General features: G+C 45.9%; 1 protein-coding gene across 1 annotated transcript in view; it reads right to left on the bottom strand.

Moving 5' to 3' along the window:
• LOC137421025 (uncharacterized) overlaps nucleotides 1-26,668 on the bottom strand; it is a 150,890-nt gene that overhangs the window by 108,714 nt on the left and 15,508 nt on the right. The window contains exons 2-7 of the mRNA XM_068106672.2: nucleotides 25,168-25,286; nucleotides 21,684-22,330; nucleotides 17,844-18,242; nucleotides 16,316-17,455; nucleotides 15,869-16,060; nucleotides 8,052-8,170 (exon numbers count right to left, since the gene is read on the bottom strand). Coding sequence (XP_067962773.2) covers nucleotides 8,052-8,170; nucleotides 15,869-16,060; nucleotides 16,316-17,455; nucleotides 17,844-18,242; nucleotides 21,684-22,328 — 2,495 coding nt within the window. The 5' untranslated portion in view covers nucleotides 22,329-22,330; nucleotides 25,168-25,286. The remainder of the gene's footprint in view (nucleotides 1-8,051; nucleotides 8,171-15,868; nucleotides 16,061-16,315; nucleotides 17,456-17,843; nucleotides 18,243-21,683; nucleotides 22,331-25,167; nucleotides 25,287-26,668) is intronic.

Genomic DNA, 26,668 nt, shown 5'->3' with positions numbered 1-26,668 from the left:
TAATATAAGAGTGTGTCTAAGTGCTTGTCTTTCTATGCTGTACCTCTTGTAGTTGTAATCCCTTCCGCCTTAATATAACCTCCTCCGGAGGTCTTGAGAACTGAACCCTGGGTGTCGTGTCATTTGAAACCCAGCCGTGTGTCCTTTTCCTTTATTGCCTTTATTGACCTAGCGTAGCGCGATTAGTCAACGTTCGAGTATAATCGGGTAACTTGTGCAGACGTGGTCATACCAAAACCGCTCGGTAAATAACATCTAAGCCACGTCTAACAATTGGTGTCGAGGAGTGGAATTCGAACCCGGGACTAAATTTATTAGGCCCAAATTTGTAACATTTGTAACAATTAGAATCGATTCGGAGCGCGTTTCCCGCGCGTTGTTAGGCCCAAACCAGGGAGGGAGAATCGATTCAGAGCGCGTTTACTGCGCTCGACGAAATTATAACGGCCGAAATTTGTTTTGTTGTATAAAAACCCGAATTTTGAAAGTCGCGCTATGGCAGACCAAGACAGCTGGGGTCCGGTAGGGGAGAGTGAGGCAGGGTCGGTCCAGGACCAAATTGAGGGACATGAGGGACAGGAGGAGAGCGAAGCAGCGAGGGTAGCAGACGCACAAAATAGCGTCGTTGTGCCCGACATTGCGGGAGCGCAAAATGGCGCCTCGCTGATCACCGCGCCCGCGACCGTGGCAGCGCCGCCGGTGGATTTGAACTTGTTTTTCATACAAATGAAGGCCCTTATGGCCCAGAATAGCGAACGGTTAGAACAAAAGATGGGGGCCAATAGCGAACGGTTAGAACAAAAGATGGGGGCCAATAGCGAACGGTTAGAACAAAAGATGGGGGCCAATAGCGAACGGTTAGAACAAAAGATGGGGTCCAATAGCGAGAAATTGAGGGAGGACATGGGGTCCAATAGCGAGAAATTGAGGGAGGACATGGGGTCCAATAGCGAGAAATTGAGGGAGGACATGGGGGCCAATAGCCAACGGTTAGAACAAAGGATGGGGGCCCAGATCGGAGGGTTAGGGAGTAGAATAGAAGGATTAGACAATAATTTTAAGGGATTAGACATGAAATTTGGGAAATTAGACGATAGATTAGGGGAAATACAGGAGGGGTTAATGGGGGTAGAAAACAGAATGGCCGCTCAAGAGAATCAAATGGAAGGGATGCAAAAAGGGTTAGAGGGGTTAGAAAACACCATGGAAGGCAAATTGAGGGACATGAGGGACCAAGCGGAAAGGGAAGTTAAACAAATGGAGCAGCAGATAGAGGGGGTCAGAATGGGGGTAGAAACCAAACTGGATGCTCACAGGGAGGAGATGGAGCAGATGAGGGTGGCATCTGGGCAGGAGATGCAAGTGATGGGAGAGGAGATCAGAAGAGGAGTGAGTGAGGAGGTCGGAGGAGTGCGCGAGGAGGTGAGGCACTGTAAGGAGCGCATGGAGAAGGAGGTGAGAAAGGGGACTGTAAAGTTACAAGGGGGCATAGAGGTCCTGACGCAGGAGGTGGAACAGCTGACGGAGGGACAAAAAGAACTAACGGACCAGGTAAAGAAGAACACAGCGGTAATAGGAGGTTTAAAAGCGACACAAAATGACCTAAAAAATGACTTGGTAGCGACGAAGAGGGAATGTCAGATGGTACGTGAGGGACTGACAACGAGGTTGGACGAGGTGGTAGAGGTAATGGAGACGAAGGACCGGCAGGTGAGGACGCACATGGAAACGGTCAAGGTAGCCTTGGAGGACGAGCTTGAGGAGACGTACCGGGGAATGAAGGAGGTGAAGCAGAAATTAGAAGAAGTGGAAGAAGGGGTGAGCGAAATTAAGAAGCGACGGAGAGAGGATAAGAAGGAGATAAAAGAGGAGATAAAAGAATTGGTCCAAAGTCTGTGTTTGGATCGTGATGATGTGCTCATTAACCGGATGAGGGATTCGCAGGTGATGGAGGAGAAGCGAAGAGGAAGAGGACCCGGTGTAAGTGGTGACCAATATGGTCGTGCGTATGATGCGCCAGGGGATTTAATAAGCTTGGGGGTCGAGATAGACCCGGGTGTTCGTGAGAGGCCGTTGGTGAAGTGTGCGACAGGTCTGGTGTGCGAAAAAGGAGGTGTGCAAGAAAGTCCGACTCTGGGGTGTGTGAGGAAAAAGTGCGTGCCAAGGAGTGAGGGTGCTGGCGAGAGTGAGTCGGTCGTAGCGCGTGTGCGAGGGAGCACATGGGAGCGTGGTGTGGTGAGTGTTACAGAGGGTGTGACGAGAGAGTGTGCGCAGGAGTGTGCGCGAGAAAGGTGTGTGACGGACAGGTGCATGGGGAAAGAGTGCGCTGTCAAAGGCAAGGAAGAATGCATGCCTGTGGTGAGTGTTGCAGAGGGTGTGACGGGAGAGTGTGCGCAAGAGTGTGCGCGAGAGAGGTGTGTAACGGACAGGTGCATGAGGAAAGAGTGTGCTGTCAAGAGTAAGGGTGAGTGCGTGGTTAAGAGTGGAGGTGAGAGTATTGAGAGTGACAAGGAGAGTGAGTTGGTTATGACAGGTGAGCGAGTATGTACACCTGGGATGGAAGGATGCACACCTGGAATGGTAGAGCGTGAGTGGGAATGCACGCTGGAGTTGGTGGTGAGGCACGTGGTTGGGTGTGCGAATGAGGGCACACCTGTGATTGTCACAGAGGAGGTGACCGAGGAGGGGGCGCGAAGCGGTGTATTGGTGAGGTGTGCGAGCAACGAATGTGTGCCACAGTGTTCGGTGGTCAGGTGTGTGACCAAGGCTGTGAGTGGAATGAGGGTACCTGGGTGTGTAAGGAAAGGTACGAGGAGCATGGGCACAGCTGGATGTGTGAGCAAGGAACGGGCTGCGGGGTGTAAGCGTCCAGGTGAAGCATCGACGTTAGACGGGGTAGAGTTTAGAACGACTTATAGCCGAATCGGGCCCTCGGTGCGTGCCGGGCCTCGCTTTGAACGGCCGCGTCCGTGCTCCACTAGGCGGAGCTGGCAGCCCGATAGAAAGGGTCGTCATGGCGACCACTTTTTGGTGAGACGTGCCGGCAGGTCGAGAGCGGGACATTGGATGGCTCCGTGCCGAGATGGTGCGTGGGATCTCGGCACGGGTAAGCCCCCGTCCCTGCCCCGAATGCCGGACGCATCCAGCCGCCGGCACAAAACAACCAGTATCCATTGCTTGGCTTTACGAAGCCGGGCTTTGGACAGGAATTGGCGCACCGAGAGGCATTAGTGAGTAGACTGGGTGATGAGGTTAGTGTTTTGGACCCAAAATTGGAGAAAAACAAAATTTGATGATTGGCAAGGGATTGGCAGTAGTGATTGGCAGATGATGGGCAGTGATTGGCAAATTTTTGATTTATTGAAATTTGATGTGCAAAATTGGTAGTGAGAGACCCCCGATGTGGTGGGATGGCAAATCCACCATCCTTCCCATGTGGGGGCAAAGGAGCAATAGCTTATGGGGTGTATGGCAGTGAAAACTAGCCCGGGTGGGTTAGGTTATATTGATAGGGCCCTAGAAGATGACAGTAGGTAACGTTAAGTTTAGTTAGTGACTGATACCTGTAGTGGGGACGCAGGTAGTTTAGTATGGATGATAATGACGAGGGAGCGCAATAGTTTAAAGGGGCGACTGGGAAGCGCAAGTTTCAGAAGGGAGTAGTTAGCTGAGATGATGCCGTGTGTGTGAGAATTGAACAGGTGTGATTGCACAGGTGTGCAACTGGACAGGTGTGTGGAGCAGTGTGTGAGTAATGAGTGTTGTGGATCAGCGCGAATGCGCTTGGGGAGAGAAGGGTGCAGGTGGCACCAGGTGTGAGAGCACAGGTGTGCAGGTACAGGTGTGTGGAGAGAGTTGGAGTAAGTGGTACGGAGTGGTGTGCATGGTGCGAAGGTGTGGATGGGGGAAGAGTGGACCCCTTTCACGAGTACCCGGGGCGGGTAGTGTAAGTGTTAGGTAGAGGGTACAGGTAAATTGTGGTTGGATATTGGCATTTGTGGTGCGGTGGCAGAATGGTGTTGTGAATGGGTGCATTAGTGTTGTGGAAATGGCTGGGCGTGTAGCCTGTTAGTGTGTGTAGTTGGTTGGGCACTCCACCACTGTGAGGATGTCGGCCAGGTGAGGCCGCAGGTGGGCTCTGGGAGCCGGTAGTTGTGAGTGGGTGCCTGAGGATCCCGGGTGTGGATCGGGTAGCCCAGTGCCAGAGAGGGCACCGAGTGGGGAGAGTGCCAGAGGGCCTTCCCCAGGTAGTTAGGTTAGGGTGAGGAGCAGGTAAGCTCGGAGGCAACTGCAGTGGTGGAGGTGTGCAGGTGGGTAGACCCACTGGGAGAGGTACACGCCACAGCCCAGAAATTGTGCGAGGGCACCGGGAGATGAATCGGGGGAGTGAGACCCCAAATTGAAAAGCACCACAGTCTGGCCAATGGGAATTGGTTTTTAGAACCCATAGTGTAAGAGGGCCAATGGTTTGGCCGGAGAAAGACCCCGGGTAGTGTAAAGTTGTTAAAGTCATTTAGGAAATAGTTAGGATTGATGAACCTGTCGCACCATACGCAGCCACTTACCTGTGGTGATGATGATGACTCCACACCTGTGTTTTCTTTGTTTTGTTGCAGGAAATGAAATTGCTGTGTGGATTGTGAGACGCATCACGACGTGGATGAGACATTGGGGTGATTCCATCTCTCCCTCCTTAGGAGGGACTGATGATGAATTGGTGATGGCAAATTATGATGTTGAGTTGGAGATGGCAAATTTTGATGAAAGTTGAAAATGGCAAATTTGATTGGTTAGGAGGGAGAGAAGACGAATTTGGTTTATGGGAGGAACGGGGAAGACAGTAGGGATGTTTGTTGATTTGTAAAGTAGATGTTTATGGGTAGTGTTGTGTTGTGTGGATACAGTAAGGGGTAAGGGAGGGGCCATGTAGGTTACCTGGTGGGGGGGGGGGGGCGTACGGTAGGAACGTACCTGTCTCACCTGGTTCCCATGTGCCCCCAGTGTGCATCACCTTGTATTGCGTGCACTCTTGCGCCCTTACCACCTTACTCACTTGTCTGCTTCTTTTGTCTCCCACCTCCGAGGATCTGGCTTTGGGGTAGAGAGAGAGGAGAGAGAGGTGCTGGCTTCGCAGTTGTGGGCCTGCACTTTCGCTGCTTGCTGCTTGGATCGATACACCATATGGACCGCAATGTTTGTGGCCACCCACCATGGACCGCAGCTCTTTTGCGGCCAAGCACCACCCGTGGATGGACCTATGGGTCAACGTGGCACCTATGCCATGCAGGTGAACCACTTTTAGTTGACACCACTGAAGGCCACGACACAGAAATGGACGCGGTTGGCGCCTTTCTTGATTTTTTAAAGAAATAAGAAGGCCAAGTGCACCACATGAAGGCAAGACCAGCGGCAGAACATCGGCCGGCTGCGACACCACACAATGATTCATAAACACTTTATTGGTGCACCGGATGGTGCTCACTGTGTGATGGGGTGGTGCTTGATGCTTGGAAGGGGTGCTCTGCACATTATTAAAGGCCGTAGGCCACAGAGCACTCGTGGGTTGGTGTATCGATGCTAGCATGCGTGCTCTCTCTATGCATAACATCTGCATGTGTTCCTCCAAAAACAGGTCCTGGATCGTAGTGTAAATATCAGCGTAGTCTTGTAAATAATGCCCCCTACCGGCTGTATGTTTAGTTTGAGGATTCTTTCCGGATTCGGTTATCCTGTGGGTGTGTTTCTGTGAGGAGAAGGGTGCAACGTCGCAGGGGGACATATTTACTCATTTGTGAATATCTGTAAAACTGTCGCACTCAGGGTAGAGTTAATAGTAGAGGGAACTACAATGCGTGCCACACTAAAGTAGGTAAAAATTTATCGGGTCGGGACGCCCCGAGGGTAGAGAAGGGTGCAATGTTGCGAATATGGAATTTGGCCTCCATATCCGCTTGTAAATATTCCCCTATTTCCCCAATACTCCCCAACTATCCCCAATCCCCCATTCCCTAGTCCCATTGTCTGTAAACAACAATCAGTAGAGCCGACCTTCCCCTTTTTCCCCCATTAAATGTCGTGCCCAGGTCCACCGCATCACACGTAGACAACTTTCGGACATCTTGCTAGTTATTCTTAGTCTATGTCAGTTAAGGACTCGTTTCCATTAATTATGACTCTTCGTTGCACCAGAATGTGATTATATGGCACCAGTAGTGAGTTTAGGACCTTTCCCATACCTCCTTCCATCTTCTTCCCCAAACAACAACTACAATTACAACTACAACAACAATTACAACAACAACGACGCTCCGGACCATGCGCTCCACGGGGTTACCACGAAGGGGCTCCTTGTCAGCTCCTCGTCAAGGGCGGAGCCGGTAACCCCCCCGCACGCACCCAATGAGAAGCAACGTGCCGATTCCACGAGGCGGAGCTAACGAGCCGAGGGCGTGTCACTCCCCGCCGGATATACGCGGCCACGTAGCGGACGTGACGTCAGATGCGCCCCCAGCCTGAGCAGACAAGTCACCATCTCCGAGCGCTGTGACCTTCCCGCATCTCTGGACCGGACCGAGTCGATTCTGCCTCGAGCCCAGGTGCACCTGGAGCCATCGATTCTGCCTTTCCTTGCCATCAAACCCCGTGTGAGTCAGCCTTTTGTCCCGTTTATCTGTCGTCTGTTGGGAATAATATAAGAGTGTGTCTAAGTGCTTGTCTTTCTATGCTGTACCTCTTGTAGTTGTAATCTAACCTTCCGCCTTAATATAACCTCCTCCGGAGGTCTTGAGAACTGAACCCTGGGTGTCGTGTCATTTGAAACCCAGCCGTGTGTCCTTTTCCTTTATTGCCTTTATTGACCTAGCGTAGCGCGATTAGTCAACGTTCGAGTATAATCGGGTAACTTGTGCAGACGTGGTCATACCAAAACCGCTCGGTAAATAACATCTAAGCCACGTCTGTAACAATATATATATGGGATGATCCACAGTTTGGAAAACCACACATCCGACTAACAAAACGTAGTAAGCACATTTAAATCAAGTATACTCCACCATATCTGCTCCTTCTCACATCTTGTATCTTACAAGAATGAGCAGAACCCCAATAATGATGCAGCAGCGTTATCATGACACCCTACATATTCCATGTTTTGTCACACGGCCGGAAATGAGCTGCTAGTCCGATATAAAATAGCTGTTGTGTGCTAGAAAGTACATATTGACTTTAGTACATCATGTTAGTTGGATGTGTCACATTATGACACACACACACACACACACACACACACACACACACACACACACACACACACACACACACACACACACACACACACACACACACACACACGTCGGTCATGCATTTAGTTATGCCTTATCTAATTATAGTTTGCATTTAAAAGTGGTTGCTTTATAAAAAGGATTAAGCTTTCTATGTTCCCTCTTGCTTCGAACTATACTTTACTGTCCTTTACTTTACTTTACTGTTCTTTACTGTGGCAAGGAATGTAGAAAGATAGTGAAACTGCTTGCTTTGTTAGGCCCCCTCGTGAAAACACGTCTTTTTGTCCTTGACCAAAAGCCAGCATGAGAAGGTGCTCTTTCTCCCGCATCTTTCCCTTGGCTCATGCCAAAGAAGATAGGGTCTCGGTGGGAGGTATTTAGCCCGTTTTCCTTTGTCCGCGCTCATTTTTCAGCGGAGATTTTTTGTATATTTTTGTGTATATAAAGAAACTCTGGGTTGCCAATTTTCCAGGAGTGTCTGGAGCTGTGCTGTTCAATTGAATTGTATAACTCTTACACCCTCCACAGCGCTGTGTACTTGGTTCATCAATAAATCTTGTTATCCCTTGAACTCAAGGTGTGGAACATGGTTCGATTCCCGAGACAGACACACACACACACACACACACACACACACACACACACACACACACACACACACACACACACACACACACACACACACACACACACACACACACACACACACACACACACACACACACACACACACACACACACACACACACACACACACACACAACCAACCTGATTCCCTGGTTCAAAGATGAAAAGTGTTGACAAGGTAAGATCATCCCAGGATTAGAGTTCACAGGAAGTGGTGCTCGATTTGTCAGATACATGTCAGAGATCCACCAATCATTGACCTGCAAAGAAGAATGGAAATTTATATGGTGGAGAAATTGGTAATACATGAAGGTAAAAGAGTAAACATACATATATTTATTAATGTGGTATAAATATAAGATATTGATGGACGTGAGTGATCATGTGAGACAGCTTGTGTGTATTATGCATACACACGTATATATATATATATATATATATATATATATATATATATATATATATATATATATATATATATATATATATATATATATATATATATATATATATATATATATATATATATATATATATATATATATATATATACAGTGGTACCTCGGCTTACGAGTTTAATCCGTTCCGTGACGGAGCTCGTAAGCCAAATCGCTCGTAAGTCGAAGCAAATTTTCCCATTCAAATGCATTGAAATGCTATTAATCCGTTCCAGCCTCAAAAAAAAAACACCAATTTTTTTTGTTAGGTGCTTTTAAATAACAAAAATGTACTTTATAAATAACAAATAATGTATAAACAAGCACGACCTCGTATATACTGTACATAATACAAGAGAATGTAAAGAAATAAACTGGTTTTATTAAGCAGAGGAGAAGAGCATGCCAGGTGAGGTGTGCGTGTTGTCGACTTGGCGAGGCAGTACGATCGTACTCCTTCTACGATATGTACGATTTTGAAGCAGAAGGAGTCCATAAAGGCTATAACGCCAGCCAAGGGCGTTACGATTATTTCAAAGCTCCGGACCTCTATCCATGAAGATATGGAGAAGTTGTTGTTTGTGTGGTTGAAGGAGAAGCAGCTCGCAGGAGATACCGTGACCGAGAGCATCATGTGTTTGAAAAGATTGAAACTCGGATATCGAGCACGGACCACGAGGTGTTTTTTCTTTTTTCTTAATCTCGGTTTCAGTGAACTTTTGCTCTGTGCTCACGTGTACTGTACCTGTACCTGTAATGGTACGTCAGAGGATGGCACCTGTTGTCATCATATTAAGTGCAAGATGTTCTGCATCGTAAGTTGGTACACCGTGGTCTTTCGGCGGTGTTTAAGCCGGCCGTCTTGGCTTCTGTCACCATTGGCATTGAGTCTTTCGATGTAGGTAGGTCGTTGTGTGCCGGTGCCTTGGCCGAATTCCTTCATTGCTGCATTGTTAGCTCACCTGGTTTTTTATACCACATCTGGTTATCGGACCAGCGAATGACGTCATCTCCTCCAAAGTATGGTTATTCTCACTTGTCTTGGACGATCTTCTACTTCTAGCCTTCCACCGTGCATTTGGTGTCCACTGTACTTACTGTACAGTGCCTGGTAAAATTGATGTAATGGGTTTTTGACCGTCAACGCCATGAACCGTCATGAACCGTCAACCGCCATGAACCGCCATGAACCGTCAACGCCATGAACCGCTAACACTCAAAAGCCCATTTATCGCGCCTTATAAAGCAAAACGCAAACCGAAAGCCATGCCTCTCAAGCGAGGCGTGCTTCCGTGGTCACGTGATCCACAGGTGTAGCTCATTATACCCGCACGCGCGACACGCTTTGGCGGTCACGTGACCAGCCACTCTGGAGGCGGGGATCCCCGCCGATGACGTCACCGGCTGGAGCAAGGAGATTCCTCGCTCATGTATTTCGACGATTGCGTGTTTTATATCCAAGCAGAGATGCTTTCACGGCAAGATAACCGCGTGACCGGAACCGGAAGCCACAACCGGAAAATTCAAAAAAATAAATTTTTTGAGCTCGTACATCGGATCTCGGCTCGTATCCCAAAGCAACAAACCGCCCGAGCGACGGCTCGTATCCCGAAAAACTCGTACGTTGGGGCACTCGTAAGCCGAGGTACCACTGTATATATATATATATATATATATATATATATATACATATATATATATATATATATATATATGTGGAGAGCTGTTACTCCCCTCCCCCTTTGTATTTTCTTGCTGCTCTACCAATTACCAAGTATAACCAATTATATGTTTTGTTTTGACTGATTGCTGTATTCTTTTAAGATACTTAGTCCTTTCTTGTGCATTGAGGATGTGTAATACCCTAATAAGGAGTTCTGTGCTTGTGAGCTCTTGCCCTGTGTTGGCATAATCTCTTGTTCCCCTTTTTGGCCTTGGTTGCAGCTGCTATCTCTCAGCCTCCCACATGACTTTGCCAATATCCTGTAGGCTGACACATTTATGAGTGTCCACTCCCTTTGTACTTTCCCAACCAAGGTCTCTATACAGAAAGTTGTAAACATGTTGCCACATATTGCTGACCATCTCCTTATCTGAGCTAACCCATGAGTGGCCTTGGATGAACTTCCTTTAACTAACTGAACAACAGGATGGGACTAATGGTGGGAGGACCAATGAGCCCATTCTGTCTCTGTATCTTGTGAGCTAAAAAGCCACACCCTATATTCTTTATATATAGCAAGTTTAAATTGAATTATTTCAGAGCATCTTGTTGTCGTGTTGGTCATTTTGGTGTGAGCCTCCTGCGACATCTTGCTTTCCGCAAGCTTGTGTAAACGAGTTCTAATAAATATATCCGTTGCTCCTTTCTCTGAGTCTTCTGAGTCCCAAGTTCTAAATCCAGTTCCAACATATATATATATATATATATATATATATATATATATATATATATATATATATATATATATATATATATATATATATATATTGTTGTGGTTTTGAGTTTTGTACAATAAAGGTTAAATTTCCCCCTCATAGTTAGTCACATTACAACATGTAGCCTCGCGATAGTGCAGTTATCTCTTCGTATTTGTGAGCATAGTCCTTTTCCTGTGTTAGTTTTGCGTTGAGTAGAATAATGAGAGTAGGTCCTCCATTGCCTTATGCCGCCTCCATTGCCTTATGCCTCCTTGTGTTGCCTTTGGCTTTTTGGCGTGAATCAACACGAGGCAGGCCTGGCAAATCGAGCAGGGACCAAATGAGGGCGGCAGAGAAGCTGACGGTAAGCGCGAGCCGCCAATCAGGGCTCAAAGGGAGTGGCTGCGGCAATGCGTCACAGGGCTTGGTTGGAACGTTCGAGAGGGCTCAGGGCGTAGCTATAAAACCCGTTGCACGAAGCCCCCACCAGAGTTCGGTGAGTTACAAGCAGTTCGAGGAGAGGTGAGCTTGTGCATTGAGTTATTGGAGAGGCGCGTGTTGAGTGTTGTACAAGAGAAAAGACGCGCATGAACTAAATATAAGCGCCTGTACCAAAGTGGACGCTCGGTTGAGCTTGAGGCAGAGCCTCTATTGGGTTACGCGAGTGATAGCGCGCTGGTTACTAAACGCGCTGTGGAAAACCGCCCAGCTGCGCTGAGAGACGCGTACATTTCCCTCCTGCCTCATCTGCCCTTTGTTCGAGAGACACGCTACGAGGATCCTTTCCACCACCTGCTTGCCTTCATCGCGGGATGTGCTGTGACCGTGGAGAGCCACGCCGGGTGACGCCGCCATTCCTGGACGACCAAGGCAGCGCGTGAACACCAGCCTACCTGCATTTCCCCTTTGTGAGTGTGATCGGGCCCGTGTCTGGGAAATAAGCATAAGACTGTATAAGGCTGCTCTGTGTCTCTGTCTTCTACCGAATTGTACATATAAGCGTAAATAATAATTAAATCCTGTTATTCTTTTATTCGACCGTCTCGTGTTTTCCATCATTGACTAAGCGCGGTACGAATAGAACCGCTCTAATCGGGTTCCAATATTAACGGTAACTGCACGGACCACGTGGTACTACGTAATCCGCTCGGTGTACACAAATTACACGTGGCTCGTACGAGGCTTGGTTCCCCGCTTCCGTGGTGGCGCAGGTATTTAGGTATGTGCGAGACTTGTCCCGAAACCCTACCTTGCGTTTGCCCGGAAGGGGCGTTTCAAGTCTCGGTAACGCCGGCCCAGAAAGAACAAGGGGCTTAATCTCCCCTTGGTAAGGGTAGGAAAGGCGGCAGAAAACCGTAATAATATATATATATATACAATATATAATATATATATTGTATATATATACAATAATATATACATACATACATATATACACACACACACACACACACACACACACACACACACACACACACACACACACACACACACACACACACACACACACACACACACACACACACACACACACAATATATCAGTGGGGTATGCTTACATGTTGCAAGCAATAAAGAACCATGCTTCATATGTAGGTTCATGATAAATGCAAGCTTTATGAATATCGGCAAGCATCAACGACCTTCTGCTATATATCGTTTTTTAATTATTTATTTATGGATGTGTTTACCGTTCTTTATGTAAATTTTCATTCACGAACGCTTTCCAACAGTTGTGTGATTTTTCATGATGTATCAGCTTCAATATCCATCAGAACGCCAAATTTCAGCCCACTATGTCACCCGGAAGGTACCAAACTCCCCCCTCCTCCCCCCTCCCCCCCCAACAACGCCAGGTATTTCAGCTTATATATATATATATATATATATATATATATATATATATATATATATATATATATATATATATGTATATATATATATATATATAAATAATTATAATAATTCATTTATTTTGTATAGCGCTTTTCATGAAGCCCAAAGGCGCTTTGACAGAGTGCAAAACATAATGCATAACAAAACATGAAAACAACAATTGCAACAAGACAAGAATCAATAGGGAAATATTTAAAGCAAAAGGAGGGAGAAGGAGAAGTGATAGTCAGGGGTTAAATGCTGTGGGTTGAATGTTGAATGCAGTGCTGAACAGGTGGGTCTTGAGTGATGTTTTGAATGTGGTGAGTGAGGAGTCTCTGATGGTGTGAGGTAGTGAGTTCCAGAGGGTGGGAGCAGCGATGGAGAAGGCCCTGTCCCCCCAGGATCTGAATTTGGTCCGGATGGGGGGGGGGGGGGGGGGGTCAGCAGGTTGGTACCAGCAGAGCGGAGGTTGCGGGTGGGAGTGTGTCTGGAGAGGAGGTCAGCCAGGTAGGATGGGGCCAGGTTATGGAGGGCTTTGTAGGTCAAGAGGAGGATTTTGTACTGGATTCTCTGGGAGATGGGGAGCCAGTGAAGCTTGTAAAGGACGGGGGTGATGTGGTATATATATGTATATACACACATATTCTTTCCGTGATCGCACATGCACACTGGGGTCTCCAGGTTCACGAATCACTCAGCGAGAGATTTCCCAACTGGTGGACAGGTCGCAGTTTGCCAAATATGCCCTGGCCCCCTTGTTCACCAGACCTCACCCATGCGATTTCTTCTCGTGGAGCTTTCTTTAGGGCAAAGTTTACGCAACTCAACCAGCGAACATTCAAGACCTGAAAAAGCGGGTTCAAGCAGCTTTTGTTGAAGTTATGGTCTGAATGTGATAGAAAATGGTCTTGGGGGTGGTCACAAAATGTTGCACACACTGCTTGAAAACGAAGGTCACTTCGAAATTCATAACTAATGTTCTACACTTCTGAATTCAATTTAAAAAATTCCACAAAAAATTGAAATATTCTGTAAATATTTTCTTTGGTTTTGTTTCCTAGCAATAGAATTGCAGGGGCTCAAAACTGGGAATAGCTAAAAGGCCCATCTCGTATATTTATATAGACTGAAAGTTGACGAAAAAGAGGGCTGATTTCTGAGGAATAAGAGGACGAGAGTGATGACGAGAATGATGGATTGTGACAGACCCACTCTTGCAACTTGCACGCACACACACATACACACTTCCAGTCAAATTTAGGCCTGTGCCTCACATTGTGTCTGAATGGCATGCCTGTCCTGATGTGGCATACAGCCGACAAGGTGTTAACAAATTATTTGGGGATGTGAATAATAAATGAATCCCTTTTGCTGATGCTATTTGCATTGCAGGTATTTTATACAGACTTGGCATTTAATATGAATTTTTTTTTTTTCTTGACTTGGGTTTACTTTCTGAACTCGGTATATCAATCTGGTGAGGTTCTTTTATGCTTCGGTGATTTCTTTGTTAAAAGAACCATGTCACTGATTGTCTGTCGCAGCAAGAAGTCAATAACAGGATTATATCACAGGTGGCGTGACAAAATGTACGGACAGGTACATTTGACGATTGGCTTCACAATCGGGTATATAAGGGTTGTTGTGTTCTGTATTAGTGGAAAACAACTGCTGCACGTCCACAAAAGTTATTGCCGCTTCCCCTGGAGATGGTCCGTCAACTCGACTATGCTGTTTGTCATTTAGTGGTGGCTTTACGAAATTCCGGCATGAAACAGCGTGCTATTGCTCGGCAGTATGGCATCACTCAAGGTCAGGTGTCAAAGATCCTGAAACGAAATGCTCAGAGGGGTGTCCCGACTCCAATACCGAGGTCAGGACGTCCCCGCAGAACCACAAGGAGGGATGATCGCCAGCTGCACCGGTTAGTCCGCAATGGCCGTACCAAGTCAGCTAATCAGCTTAGGGCTGAGTGGCAGCAACTGACAAATGTGCCTGTATCCAGAAGGCTAGTCAACCAACGACTTGTTCAAGCAGGCTATCGTGCCAGGCGTCCCCTGAGAAAGCCACGTCTGACCAGACAACACCGCCAGCGCCGATTGCAGTGGGCCAGAGAGCACCGTCAATGGCAGCCAGGACACTGGAATCACGTGATCTTCAGTGACAAGTCTAGATTTCTGGTCTATCGTCAATATGGCCGCATCCGAGTGCGCAGACAAGTGCATGAAGCCTACAACGAAGATTGTATAGTGCCAAGAGTCCAAGCTGGAGGTGGTGGGGTGACCATTTGGGCTGCTTTTCATGCAGGGGGCAAAACTGACCTGGTTGTTCTGAATGGAAACCTGAACCAGTTCAAGCACAGGGCCATTCTGGAAGAAACATTGCTTCCATTTGTTCGTGCAGCCTTTCGAGGAAACTTTGTCTTCCAAGATGACAATGCACGGCCTCATCGTGCTCGCATGATCCAACACTTTCTTGCTGACCGTGGTGTAGAGCATATGGAATGGCCTCCCATGTCCCTGGATATGAATCCGATAGAGAACTTGTGGGCAGAATTCACGCTTCAAATCGACAACTTGGACCAGCAGCCTGCCTCTGTGCGTGAATTGCAGCAGGCTATTGTAACTGCATGGCAAGCGATTCCTGTCCAAACCTTGGCAAATCTCGTGAACAGCATGCCTCAACGTGTACGTGCTCTCCTGAATGCTCGTGGGGGTTACACGAAGTACTGAACTGTAATTTTACTGTCCGTAATCCTAATTGTAATTTAACTTTTGTTAAAAAAAATTTTTGGCTAATGTGCAAAATAAAGAGATACTTCTGGAAAACGCACAGAAGTTTAACACAGTACTGTCCGTGAATTGAGTTCGATATCAGTTTAGATCACTTTCAAGGAGCAATTTATTTGCTTCGAAATGTCAAATGTGGTTTTTGTTTCTTTTAAAGGTCACAACAAAATCTAGAATAATTTCAACATAATTTCAATGAACGTTTGGTTCCAAGTCATCTTGAAAAGTAAGTTCACCCCCACAAAAAAAATGTTCCATATTAAATGCCAAGTCTGTATATATATTCCTGGTACTTCGACAGCAAGTTTAACTGCTAAAGCTTATTTTAAATGCCTGAGACCGGAAATTATAATCATTTGGAATTTCACAAAAATCGAACATTGTTTGAAAGATGTGATGAAAAGATAGTGCATAACGAGTTATTTATTACTCACCCAATTTTCCGTTTCTTCTCTCTTTTTCCTCAAGTCCTCTTGCAGCATTTCGCCCACTGCACCAGGTTCTCCAAACTTTTGGACAAGACCTTTAAATTCCTGAAACGTTTCTCTACCCTCGAGCAGCTGTGTGGACTCCAGCAAACACTCCAAAGTGCTGGATAACTCAGGCAAGGGGAGTTTTGGTAGAAACTAGAGAAATGAAGGAAGATAAAGGTAAAGGGATCGAGAGGGTTTAGGTGGAATTGCGAGGGAGGGAGATCTCCGCAAGGGGAAGTACCGCAAACTAACACGCCAAAGAGCAATGTGTATTGGTAACAACACTTCGCAAAATGTTACATCAATACCAAAGAGATATAAATATATTTTATTCACTGATAGAGAATTATGACTTGTAAAAAGAGAAGATTCTGATGGATTAACAAATGATATTTCAAGCAGACTTACCTCCTGACAATGGCTCTCTTTGCTCTTTTGGTGTCTCTCGCGCACGTTAATGTTCTTTTCCTTCGTTTCCAAATGATCCTTCCTCTGAAAAATCAATTTCTGTGCAGGTTTTTCTACTTTCAAATCTCTTCCAACCATTGCACTGCTTTTTAACTCTCCATTTACCACTTTATTCCCGGCTCCTACTCTCTTCTCCAAATTGGTCATGTCTACATCATATGTTTTGCTTCTTTGTCCTCCAACCTCTGATGTCTCTTTGAGATTCGAATTTTCGAGATCTCCATTTGTGTCTTTAACCCCTCGAGCAGTTCTCATTCCCATCTCCAAGCTTCCAAACCCATCATCGCCATCTCCATTCGCTAAAAGTAGGAGCTGCCTGCTCTCCGAACGACCGACATCTAATTCTCGGCCTCGCAGGGTGAGCAGCATTGGAGAAAGCAATAAATTTATTACTCCCATTGAAAGAGCCAGACCCGAGAAACCGAGCGCACTTGCGAGGCGGCTGGCTACCAGAGGTCCGGCTGCATATGCCACACAATAGGCTAAATCAGCCAAGGCAAACACCGACCCATAAGCACCTCCATGCCGCAAATCAACAGCTGCTGCCAGTGTTGGTAGCAAGGCCGTGTCTACAAAAGCCATGCCGAGACACAGAGAAGCTAGTGGGATTGCCAGTGAGGTAGGAGTTTTACAGGCTGGAACTGCCGCTGAAGATAGACCAATTGTCACTAGACCCAAAGCAGCCCAAAGCCAGCGTAGGTTAGGGCGCCATGAGGACAAGCGAACTGTAATCATGACACCTCCTACGTGCGGGAAGAATGATGGAAGCCACACTGCTCCGGCTTGCCACTCCACAGTAGCCATTTTGGCCTCCATCCAAGATGCAAGTGTGGGCTCCAGAAATGCTAAGGGAATGTTGGAAATTGTCAAAGAAATTGCTGCGAGTGCAACTATCGGGTCAGAAAGAAGCTGGAAGAGAGGAACCGATGGATGGGACATTTTCTCCTCGACATAAAGGCTGCTGTTCTCATCGTTATCACTTTTACCATCGCTTTCCTCTGCATTTTGAGCTGGAGCAATGAAGAGGAAAAGGAGGAGAGCGTCAGAAAGACAAAAAGCTGCAAGGATTACAAATGGTACCTAAAGGGGAACGGGGGAAGAAACAGAGAAAAGGAAGAATTAAATGAAAGAAGAGAGAAGGCATTTTAATTTCCTCCTCTACCGTACCCTTTGTGTAATTTTACTACACCGTACACGTAATTGAGTACCAGTTCACTGGTAATTCCCTGCTTGTCGTTAAAGGCGGCAAAAAGGGTTGGCGTCAGGAAGGGCATCCGGCCGTAAAACATTGCTTGAAATAGGGGACCGAAAAACAACAACAACCACGGTTCCCGAAAAAGGCCAACCCCCGCTTGCGGGGAAAAATGGCCTCTAAAGGTGGTTTTGTACCCGACATGTATTTAGGCTTTTTCATATGTGTTATTCCCCTTCACATGTGCTCTTCTCTCCCTCTTCCCACTTTCCGCACCTGGTGTCCAGCAAACTGTGCCAAAGCCCCGGCAAATGGTGGAGCTGCGAGAGAGCCCAAGGAGATACAGGCCAGAGAGAGTCCCATTGCCCGTGACCTGGACGGTTCAGAGCGAAACCAGGCAGCGAGGAGTGCGATGCCGGCCGTGTTAGCAAGGGCAGATCCCACACCTTGAGCAGACCTTGCAACAAGAAGACCCCAATAGGAACGAGCAGCAGCAAAGCCAGCTGTAGAACAAAAAAGCACCCCGAGGCCAAGCAAGAGAGGAGTTTCATAGCCAAGGTGAGCGGTGATGGTGCCAGTTACAGAATTTGCAACGAGCTGTACACATGCCTTGCTGGCAAACAGCACTCCAATCCGTGTACTCTCTCTGCTGTATGGAGAAACAGGAGTCGGAGGCTGAGAAAACAATGGAAACAAGAAAAAGAGCAATCAGAGATTGCAAACCCTCGCCAGTATGTATTTTAAGTGGCTTTTAAGGCTTTTGTGTTAAAACAAATATGGCGGCCGAACCACGTGACCGAAGATGTCATCTTTTTTTTTTTTCTAAACCAATTTATTCCGACATTATGCTCAAGAAATTTCATCTTGATCGGATGAAGTTTTGTACTTGTCGAATTATGACGTCATAATGGAGGCACCTATGACATAATCATTAACATATTTATTCCCCATGGAGAGTTCTTTACAATGAGCCATGTCTCAATATTTTCTATTCAGCACTTTCCGAGATATAGAGGTGCAAAGTTTTTCGATTTTTCCAAGATGGCGGCCGAACCACGTGACCTATGACATCATAATTATCATTAAAAATTATACAGGTGGAGTTGCACCTATGGTGAAAATTTCCTGTCAATAGGACCAACGGTTGCAGGGAAAATCATATTTATTCTGTGCGGACAAACAAACAGACAAACAGACAAATAAATGAAAAATCGGTCAGAGACCGAGGAGTTGCCGGAATGTACTTTTTTATCAGCCATTTTGAATCAAAATGGCGGGAAATCTATATATATATACATGTATACTCTTGAAATCCATACATGTATACTCTTGCGGCGGTGTATAACTAGCAGCATAGGCAGCATAGCTATTTGGGCGGTGTATAAGCTAACAGATTGCTGTCTCCATCGATCTTGCCAAGGCCGTAACACCTATCGGCTCAAAATCCTTTTAACTGTTGACTTGGTAGTTTTTACAATGAAGGAAACACGTGTCGGTAGTACATACGACATAGCAATTGTGAATGTGACAGCTCTGATGCGTGTTTCGCTTCGCAGTGACGGCGAGCACCAACATGGCGGCTGTAAGATTAAAATCTGACGATTTTCAGGTTTTGGGTGACCTTGAGCTTGACCTTGGGCCTAGAGTTAAAAATTGGGCACAGACTATTCCAGAGCAAGGCAAATATGTGTGTAAAGTATGGCGATGCTATGTGCAACGATGTAGACGTAGTACTGCGCACAAACAGACAGACAAACACACAGACAGACAAACTAGAAATCAGTCAGAGGACTTGCCGGAATGTACTCTTTTTTATTTTATTTGCCAACCACTCCCCGCCATCACGGCGCTATTCTTTTTAGCACTTTCGGAGATATGGAGGTGCAAAGTTTTTCGGTTTTTCCAAGATGGCGGCCGAAACACGTGACCGATGACGTCATCACTATTTTTTTTTCTCCACCAGTTTATGCCGACATGGCGCTCAAGAAATTGCATCTTGATTGGAGGAAGTTTTGTACTTGTCCAATTACGACGTCATAATGGAGGCCTTGGGCCTCGAGAGTTAAAAATAGGGTACAGTCTATTCCAGGGCAAGGCAAATATGTGTGTAAAGTATGGCGATTCTATGTGCAACGATGTACACGTAGTACTGAGCACAAACAGACAGACGGATAGCCAAACCAAACAACCAACATACTTGCCGGAATCTATTCCGGCAAGTAACAAACGGACTCAAATGCAATACCCTCTCCTCTGGCGAGGGTAACAAGAAGGAAAATGGGAATTGTTTGGCATATCTAAGAAGAGTTTGCATTTGGAAAAATCAGGTTATGATGCAAATGTTTCAGGTTTGCAGGTTATGATGCAATGAGGAAAATGCAAGGGCAACACCAACTCGGAAAAACAAGAGGATCAAAGACTCAGAGAGGAAACATTTTTGCCACAGCGTTTCCTTAAGTACAACGCAGGTCCTATTTGCCCCGCGGGTGAGGTGTGTCCTGAGGATAAATGTACAGCCGACAAGAAGCAAAGATATGGGCCTGCAATAGACGAAGGACCTGGCCCAGATAACCATTTTCATGGCCATGTTTTCCAAGACATTGAAGAGGTCAAATAAAGCAATTGCTCGAAAATGCGTTGCTGAAAAGACCATTTGGACTTTACCACCTTTTCATGTTCATGGAGCACCAAGTGGGACAACAGAGTGGGAGGGGCCAAAATAGGTGTGTGTGTGTGTGTGTGTGTGTGTGTGTGTGTGTGTGTGTGTGTGTGTGTGTGTGTGTGTGTGTGTGTGTGTATGTGTGTGTGTGTGTGTGTGTGTGTAAAAATCGAAACATTTTCCCAACCAATCAGGGAGCTTCAAATGAAAGACATAACTGCCACACATAAATGGCTGAAAATTTCATCTAACGTTCATTTGTTGCTTTACGGTGCATTTATAAGTTTGAAAGGTGGACAATGAGATCTAGTAATTTTCATTGATGGAAACTAAGATGTTTTGTTTTAACAGTCCCACTGAAGGTGTCGTCTTTTGTGCAAACTACGCGAGTGAAACAAACTCATGGTACGCCATTGCCTTTCAGCCCAAGAATAGTTCTTTCAATGCAAGTCTGGTCTTTTTCAACTGCATATGTTCAGGAAAGAAACTTGTATAACAAAAAGGCCTCTCAGTTGAAAATGTTTCAAAAGCAATTCGGTATCTTAAGATTATTTTTCTGATTGCCAACAAGTCTCCGCAGCAATTTGGATTTATACACTACAACACAGTGAACAATTACAACACAGTGGGGTTTGTCAACGCCATAAAAGTCTCCAAAACACCCATCCAAAACCTTCATCTCTTCTACCCCCATTAATTCACCCCAGATCCACTTTTTTTTTTGAAGTCCCGACTTTTTTCTTTCCTGGAAGTTCTAGCAGTGTCCATGTGTTTTATACCTTTCCTGCCCCACCCCCCTCCCCTTCCCATGCCTCCTCCCCCCAAGCCCTCTCCCTCCCACAGATCTCCCGATGTCCCTGTTCTCTGCTGTTGTTCTTGTGTGCTTCCCTCTCTCTCCCCATCTTGTCTCCCGCCCCCTTTATTGTATGTTTTGTGTGTCCGTTTTTTTTTGGTGATTGACGTCAGCTCATACACAAGCCTCGGTCTGGTATACAATATATATATATATATATATATATATATATATATATATATATATATATATATATATATATCACAGGTTATTGCGCATCTAGCTTCCTGGTGTTGTTGCTTCTTGTACATGCCTTGAACGCACTTCTAGATGCTCAAAACGACATTCCAGGTTTTTCGAGTCGCTCACAATCACTTTGAGCATGGGCGGATACACACTCGCCTCTAAGTTGTCTAGCCTGGGTTAGAATCCCAACCCAGCTATAAATTGTCATGAAGAGTAGGCGAGCTATCGCCGCCGGTACCCTGAACAAATTACAACTTCCTGCTCTAAACAGCAGAGGGCGCTGCATCAGCGGCACAGGCATGCCCACAGCTAATTATGCTACCACACAGACCTTGTGATGCGTATGTCAACTTTACGTATTTCCCTCAGCAACAAAGTGATCCAAAGTTCCCATGATATTCCGTTTAGTCATACTCACCATGTGATGATGAAACTGGTGATATTTGTGTGCATGATGCTTGTCCTTTCCTTGTACGTCCTCCATATTTGATCCAACAAGGCTTACTTCCGTCCCATTTCCATCAGATTCCCAAAGTCCATTTGGTCCATACTTTATCCTTTCATCTGTCTCATTTCTCTGTCTATCCCAATACTCTGTTTTATCACCATTGACTGCAAAATCAACGGTGATGTTATTTCCACCAAGTGTTCCCTGCATCACCATTCCATCCTCAATGCTTCCATCACTTGCATTTCCTGTAGTCTCCTTCAAAACTCCTGAGATTTCCTGAAACTTTAAAATCTCTGCCTCCCTTTTTTCTCTTTCCCACTCTTTCCCCAGACTATTCAAATCTACCTGGATAACGGATGTGGGCACAATGATGGATAATGTGGCAACGGCATCTGTCCTTTCAGCTTCTCCATGTCCTCCAGTTTTTTGCTCTTCTGCTCTCTCGCTGTCCTTCTCCAGTTGTGCAAGGTACGTGGGGACAATGGGAACCAAAGCCATGTACAACATGTTGTCAAGGAGCAGAGCGACACAAACAGCAATGAGAGCCAGGATGCGTTGGCATCCGGGCCTCGCTAATCGAGGGCAAACGGGAAGAGCGACACCAGGCTTCATGTCTGAAGGAACGATGGGAAGAGAAGGTATGGTGGTAGAAAGCATTTCAGAAATAGTAGGGCAAATATTAGTTGTGCGATTCAAAAAATTAGGTTGTTTGGCCTCCTCTTTCAACATGGTCACATGCACTAGAGGCAGAGCTGCCCGAAGTGATGTCAAGACTAGTTTTCTGGCCTTTGCAACAGCCATGAGTAAATAAATAAATATCACTAAAATTGAATTGTTTGTGGAATAATATCGTATAAATAAAAGCTGACGGCATAATTATATGTTATTCCTAAAATAGAGTGATCTCCATAAGGTATTACCATGGACCACAATACAAAAGGAGGAGTTTGCAATGGTCACCGATTGTGATAAGATAACATAAACACCACTCCTGGACTGGTAATAATATAACTCATATGCGAAATCTGCTAAAGCTGAAGAACACTATGAAGGCAAGGATGTATAAAGTTTAAATTAAAAACCTTTACTGGCAGAGATAAAAAGAATCAAAGGTGTAAATCAATCTACAATAATAAAAGTGAAAGTGTGTGTGTGTGTGTCAGTCAGTGTGTGCCTCCTCCATAACTCCAAAACGATGAAACCTAGCGGCCTGAAACTTTGCATGCCTATGTAGGGAAGTCCAAGGGAGTGCATGAATGAAAACTGGGTGTTTGGGTAAATTTTGATATAGGGAGGGTAGTTGATGGGTAGAGGGAGGGAAAGGAAAGGAGAGGAGGTGAGAGGGGGAGAGGAAAGGGCAGGGTGGGAGTCTGGAGGGAGGTGGCGGGTGAGAGAAGGGAGGGGGGGTGGTGTGGGAGGAGTGAGGGGAAGGGTGGGAGGAGAGACCCGGCAATGTCGGGTACCGTTGCTTTGGCTCTTCCCCCTCCCCACCCTTCCTCGCTCCCCCCTCCTCAATCCGCACCCCTCCCGATTCCTCCATCTATCCCCCACTCCCCTCCTCATCCTCACTCTCCCTTTCCTCATTTCCCACCCAGTCCACTCTCCCTCCAGACCCCTAGCCCATCCCATCTCCCCTCCCTCTGGACTCCCACCTCCACCTTTTACCTCACTCCTTCCCCCTCCCCTCCACCCTCTCTCTTAGTATTCCCGTCAGCGAAGCGACGGGTGGCATTAACTAGTGCAGTAATAAAAAGGGAAAGTTACAAAACAAGTAAGAACTGAAAAATAAATAGAAACAAAAAGCACAAGAAAGAAATGTCTGCAATTCACAATCCTGGAAACCCACCCATGGAGCCCACCCAGGTCCCTTGGAAGTCACACCGGACCCCAGGAGCCTGCCCGCAGAAAGTTAACCAGGACCTCAGGAACCCACACATGGAAAGCTACCCAGGCCCACAAAAAGCTAGCCAAGACCATGGGAATCCCTCTGTGGAAACCTGCGTAGCCCACAGAAAGCAAACCAAGGCGATGGGAACCCATCCATGGAAAGCTGCCCGGGCAGACAGAAGGCACCAGGACCATGGGCACCCACCTGTGGAAAGCTTCCTGGGCCCACATAAATCCAGCCAAGAACCTGGCAACCCGTCAGTGGAAAGCTGCCCGGGCACACAGAAAGCCAACCAAGATCATTGGAACCCGTCTGCGGAAAACTGTCCGGGCCCAAAGAAAGCCCACCATGACCATGGGAACTACCTGCGGAAGGCCTCCTGGGCCCACAGCAAGACAACCAATATCATGGGAACCCATCCACAAAAAACTGCCCGGACCAGCAGAAAGCCTACCAGAACCATGGGAACCCACTGATTCCTCGGTGTCTCTCCCTGTTTATTTTTTCCGGTTCAATAGGACTGAGCCCTGTTCCAGTGGGGGAGTTGCAGTTTATGTCAAGAACTCCATTTCTCACTGTCCGTGTCCTACCTTTCCCCCTTCTAACTTCCAGGATTACCTTTGGCTGCATTTTCCCTTCTGAAACCACCCACTGTTCATCTGTGTGCTGCACTGTCCTCCTAACAGGGATGACTCTATTTACATCTCTCTCTGTCTGCCAAAATGGACCATTTTATAAACACCTGCACCAACACTCTCTTTCTCATATGCAGTGATTTTAACTGTCACCTGCCAATTGGCTGGCTGATGCCACCTCTTCAACCAGCTGCAGCATTGCCACAAATGACTTGGGTGATTCCATGGACCCCACCGAAAAACCTGATCTGAGGCCCTTGAAATAGTTTCCATTGGCAAAGCTACAAAACAGTCATATGATGACTGTTTATGATGTCATATGATGTCATATGATGACTTTATGATGTCATATGATGACAGAAATGAAAAACATCATAAGTGTAGCCCATATGATGATACAGGTTACACTGTAGGATTAAGGGTCCATAGTGAGAAGAGGAGAGTAAGTAGTGCATCACTGTCACAACAAAGAGCAGTACATTTCATTCACTCTACTCCTCCTCTTCCCTTCTGTGTAATGTTCTCATTCGAAATTTATAAGTTTAAAATGGCCAAAATACTCAGGGATTATGGACTTGTCTTGTTAATAAACATAGCAAAGGCATTTGTAATACCACCTGGTTTAACGGAAAACCTTCATTTTTATCATATACCTGTGTCGATGTGTCGTATTCACGAGAGACCTTGTACATACGAGTACTCGTATGTACTCCATGCAGGCCAGGTAAATGAGCAGATATCAACGTATTTTTTACATTAGACCGGGTCCACCCCTGAGCGACAAAATCACTCTCGAAATCGCACAACTCAGGTTGGCTGAAAACGTGGCTCGTGATGCAGGGAACGTAGGTGTTTGTCCCGTGGGCTCTTAATGGGATTCTTTACTTCCATTTCCCCGAGATCAGGTTGTAGTGTTGCCGTTACGTACCGGATATCTCGTGGGTCTTGTCAAAGGAAACCCTAGGTTCTCTCGGTGGGGTCTTCCAGAAGTTGCAAGGGCTTTGCCAATTGATCGTTCCTCCACCACCGGACACCCCGATCAGCTCCCTGAGGATGCAATGTCAATGATCAGAGGCTTTTCGGTGAGAAAAACAACTTTTTCAATTTGAACAATGTTGTTTATTGTTAACTAACTAATGCTTAGCAGACGAGCAGCGTTTATTGACTTTCATATACCATGGCATTCCTGAGAAGCTTGAAAAGCTACAATTATTCCCATCGTCAGTTTCTTCATGAATTACTGTATTGGCTCATAAGTTGAGAGCACTTACTGATTGCTCTAAACATCTAATGATTTCACATCACATCGTTTCTTTCCAATTGGGTCGACAAAGGCAAAGATGTATGAACTTTTACACCACAACTCCCCTCGAACATACATTTCGCAGGTAATTACATTCTGCCGATTTAAATTCCGATGGATGACATGAGTCCTCTGAAATACCGAACGTGCAACAATTATATTTATCTTATCAAAGGAGTCAGCCAAAAATTATAGCTGTATATTTTAGTTAATCAACAGGAAACGTTTGGAAATTCCTCTAGCTTTCGTTAGAGAGTCTTGTGGCGACTCAACGAGAGGCAGGTAACTATGTGTGTAGTAGGTACAAGACAAAAAACAAAAAAAAAAAAAAAAAGACAAATTGTGCAGCAATGGCTGTGATGGGCCACGATTTGTCTTCTACATACTTTACACAGTTAGGAGATTTACCATTTATAATTCCAAAATGAAGTTCAGTCCAAGTGGACAAGAAGTAGACATTAAATGTTCCTGGTGGGAGGTCAGAGGGTAATGGTCCTTTTAACCAGGTAATCTCTAAAATTTCTGTCCCTTTTGAAAAAGATGAAAGGCAGTTTCATGATCAGTCTGGAAAAGCCTATAGAGTTCCTCTGGATGATGTTCTTGAACCGAAGGTTGATGGGATGGTGGGATTGGGGAGAGGGGCGCAGGGTGCATCGGGCACTGGGTTCACACCTATCGAAGAATAGGATTTATCCATTGTTTGAAATGTCCTTGGATGAGTAAATGGCAAATGTAAGATGAAACACCTGATGAACTAGGACATTTCAGAAAGCGTGTATAGTCACCTACAAATATAAAAAGAGGTACAATATATTAACAGAAGTTGCAATATATTAGCAGAAGAATGTGTAAAGAGGAAAGAATGCCATGTCATTGCAATATCTGTAAGTGAAGCCAGAATGACATGGAGTAATGGTTTCTGGCAGCGCATCTGCTGGAACCTGAAGGCTGGTTCCTAACTTTGGCAGTGGAACATAGCGACGTCACACTGCCAATTCTTTTCTAGACTCCTCAATGCAATAAGCATTCAGCGAACAGCCGGATATAGACCTGAAGTGAGCAAGACAATGACAAAAACACAAATTCAGCAAAGCGAGTCACCACCGCTGCTTTTTTTTCTTTCTTT

Source organism: Myxine glutinosa, chromosome 2, assembly GCF_964187855.1.
Source record: "Myxine glutinosa chromosome 2, kmMyxGlut1.1, whole genome shotgun sequence".
Taxonomy (NCBI): domain Eukaryota; kingdom Metazoa; phylum Chordata; class Myxini; order Myxiniformes; family Myxinidae; genus Myxine; species Myxine glutinosa.
The sequence above is the reverse complement of the archived record's forward strand: the minus strand, read 5'-3'. Positions and strand labels throughout refer to the sequence as shown.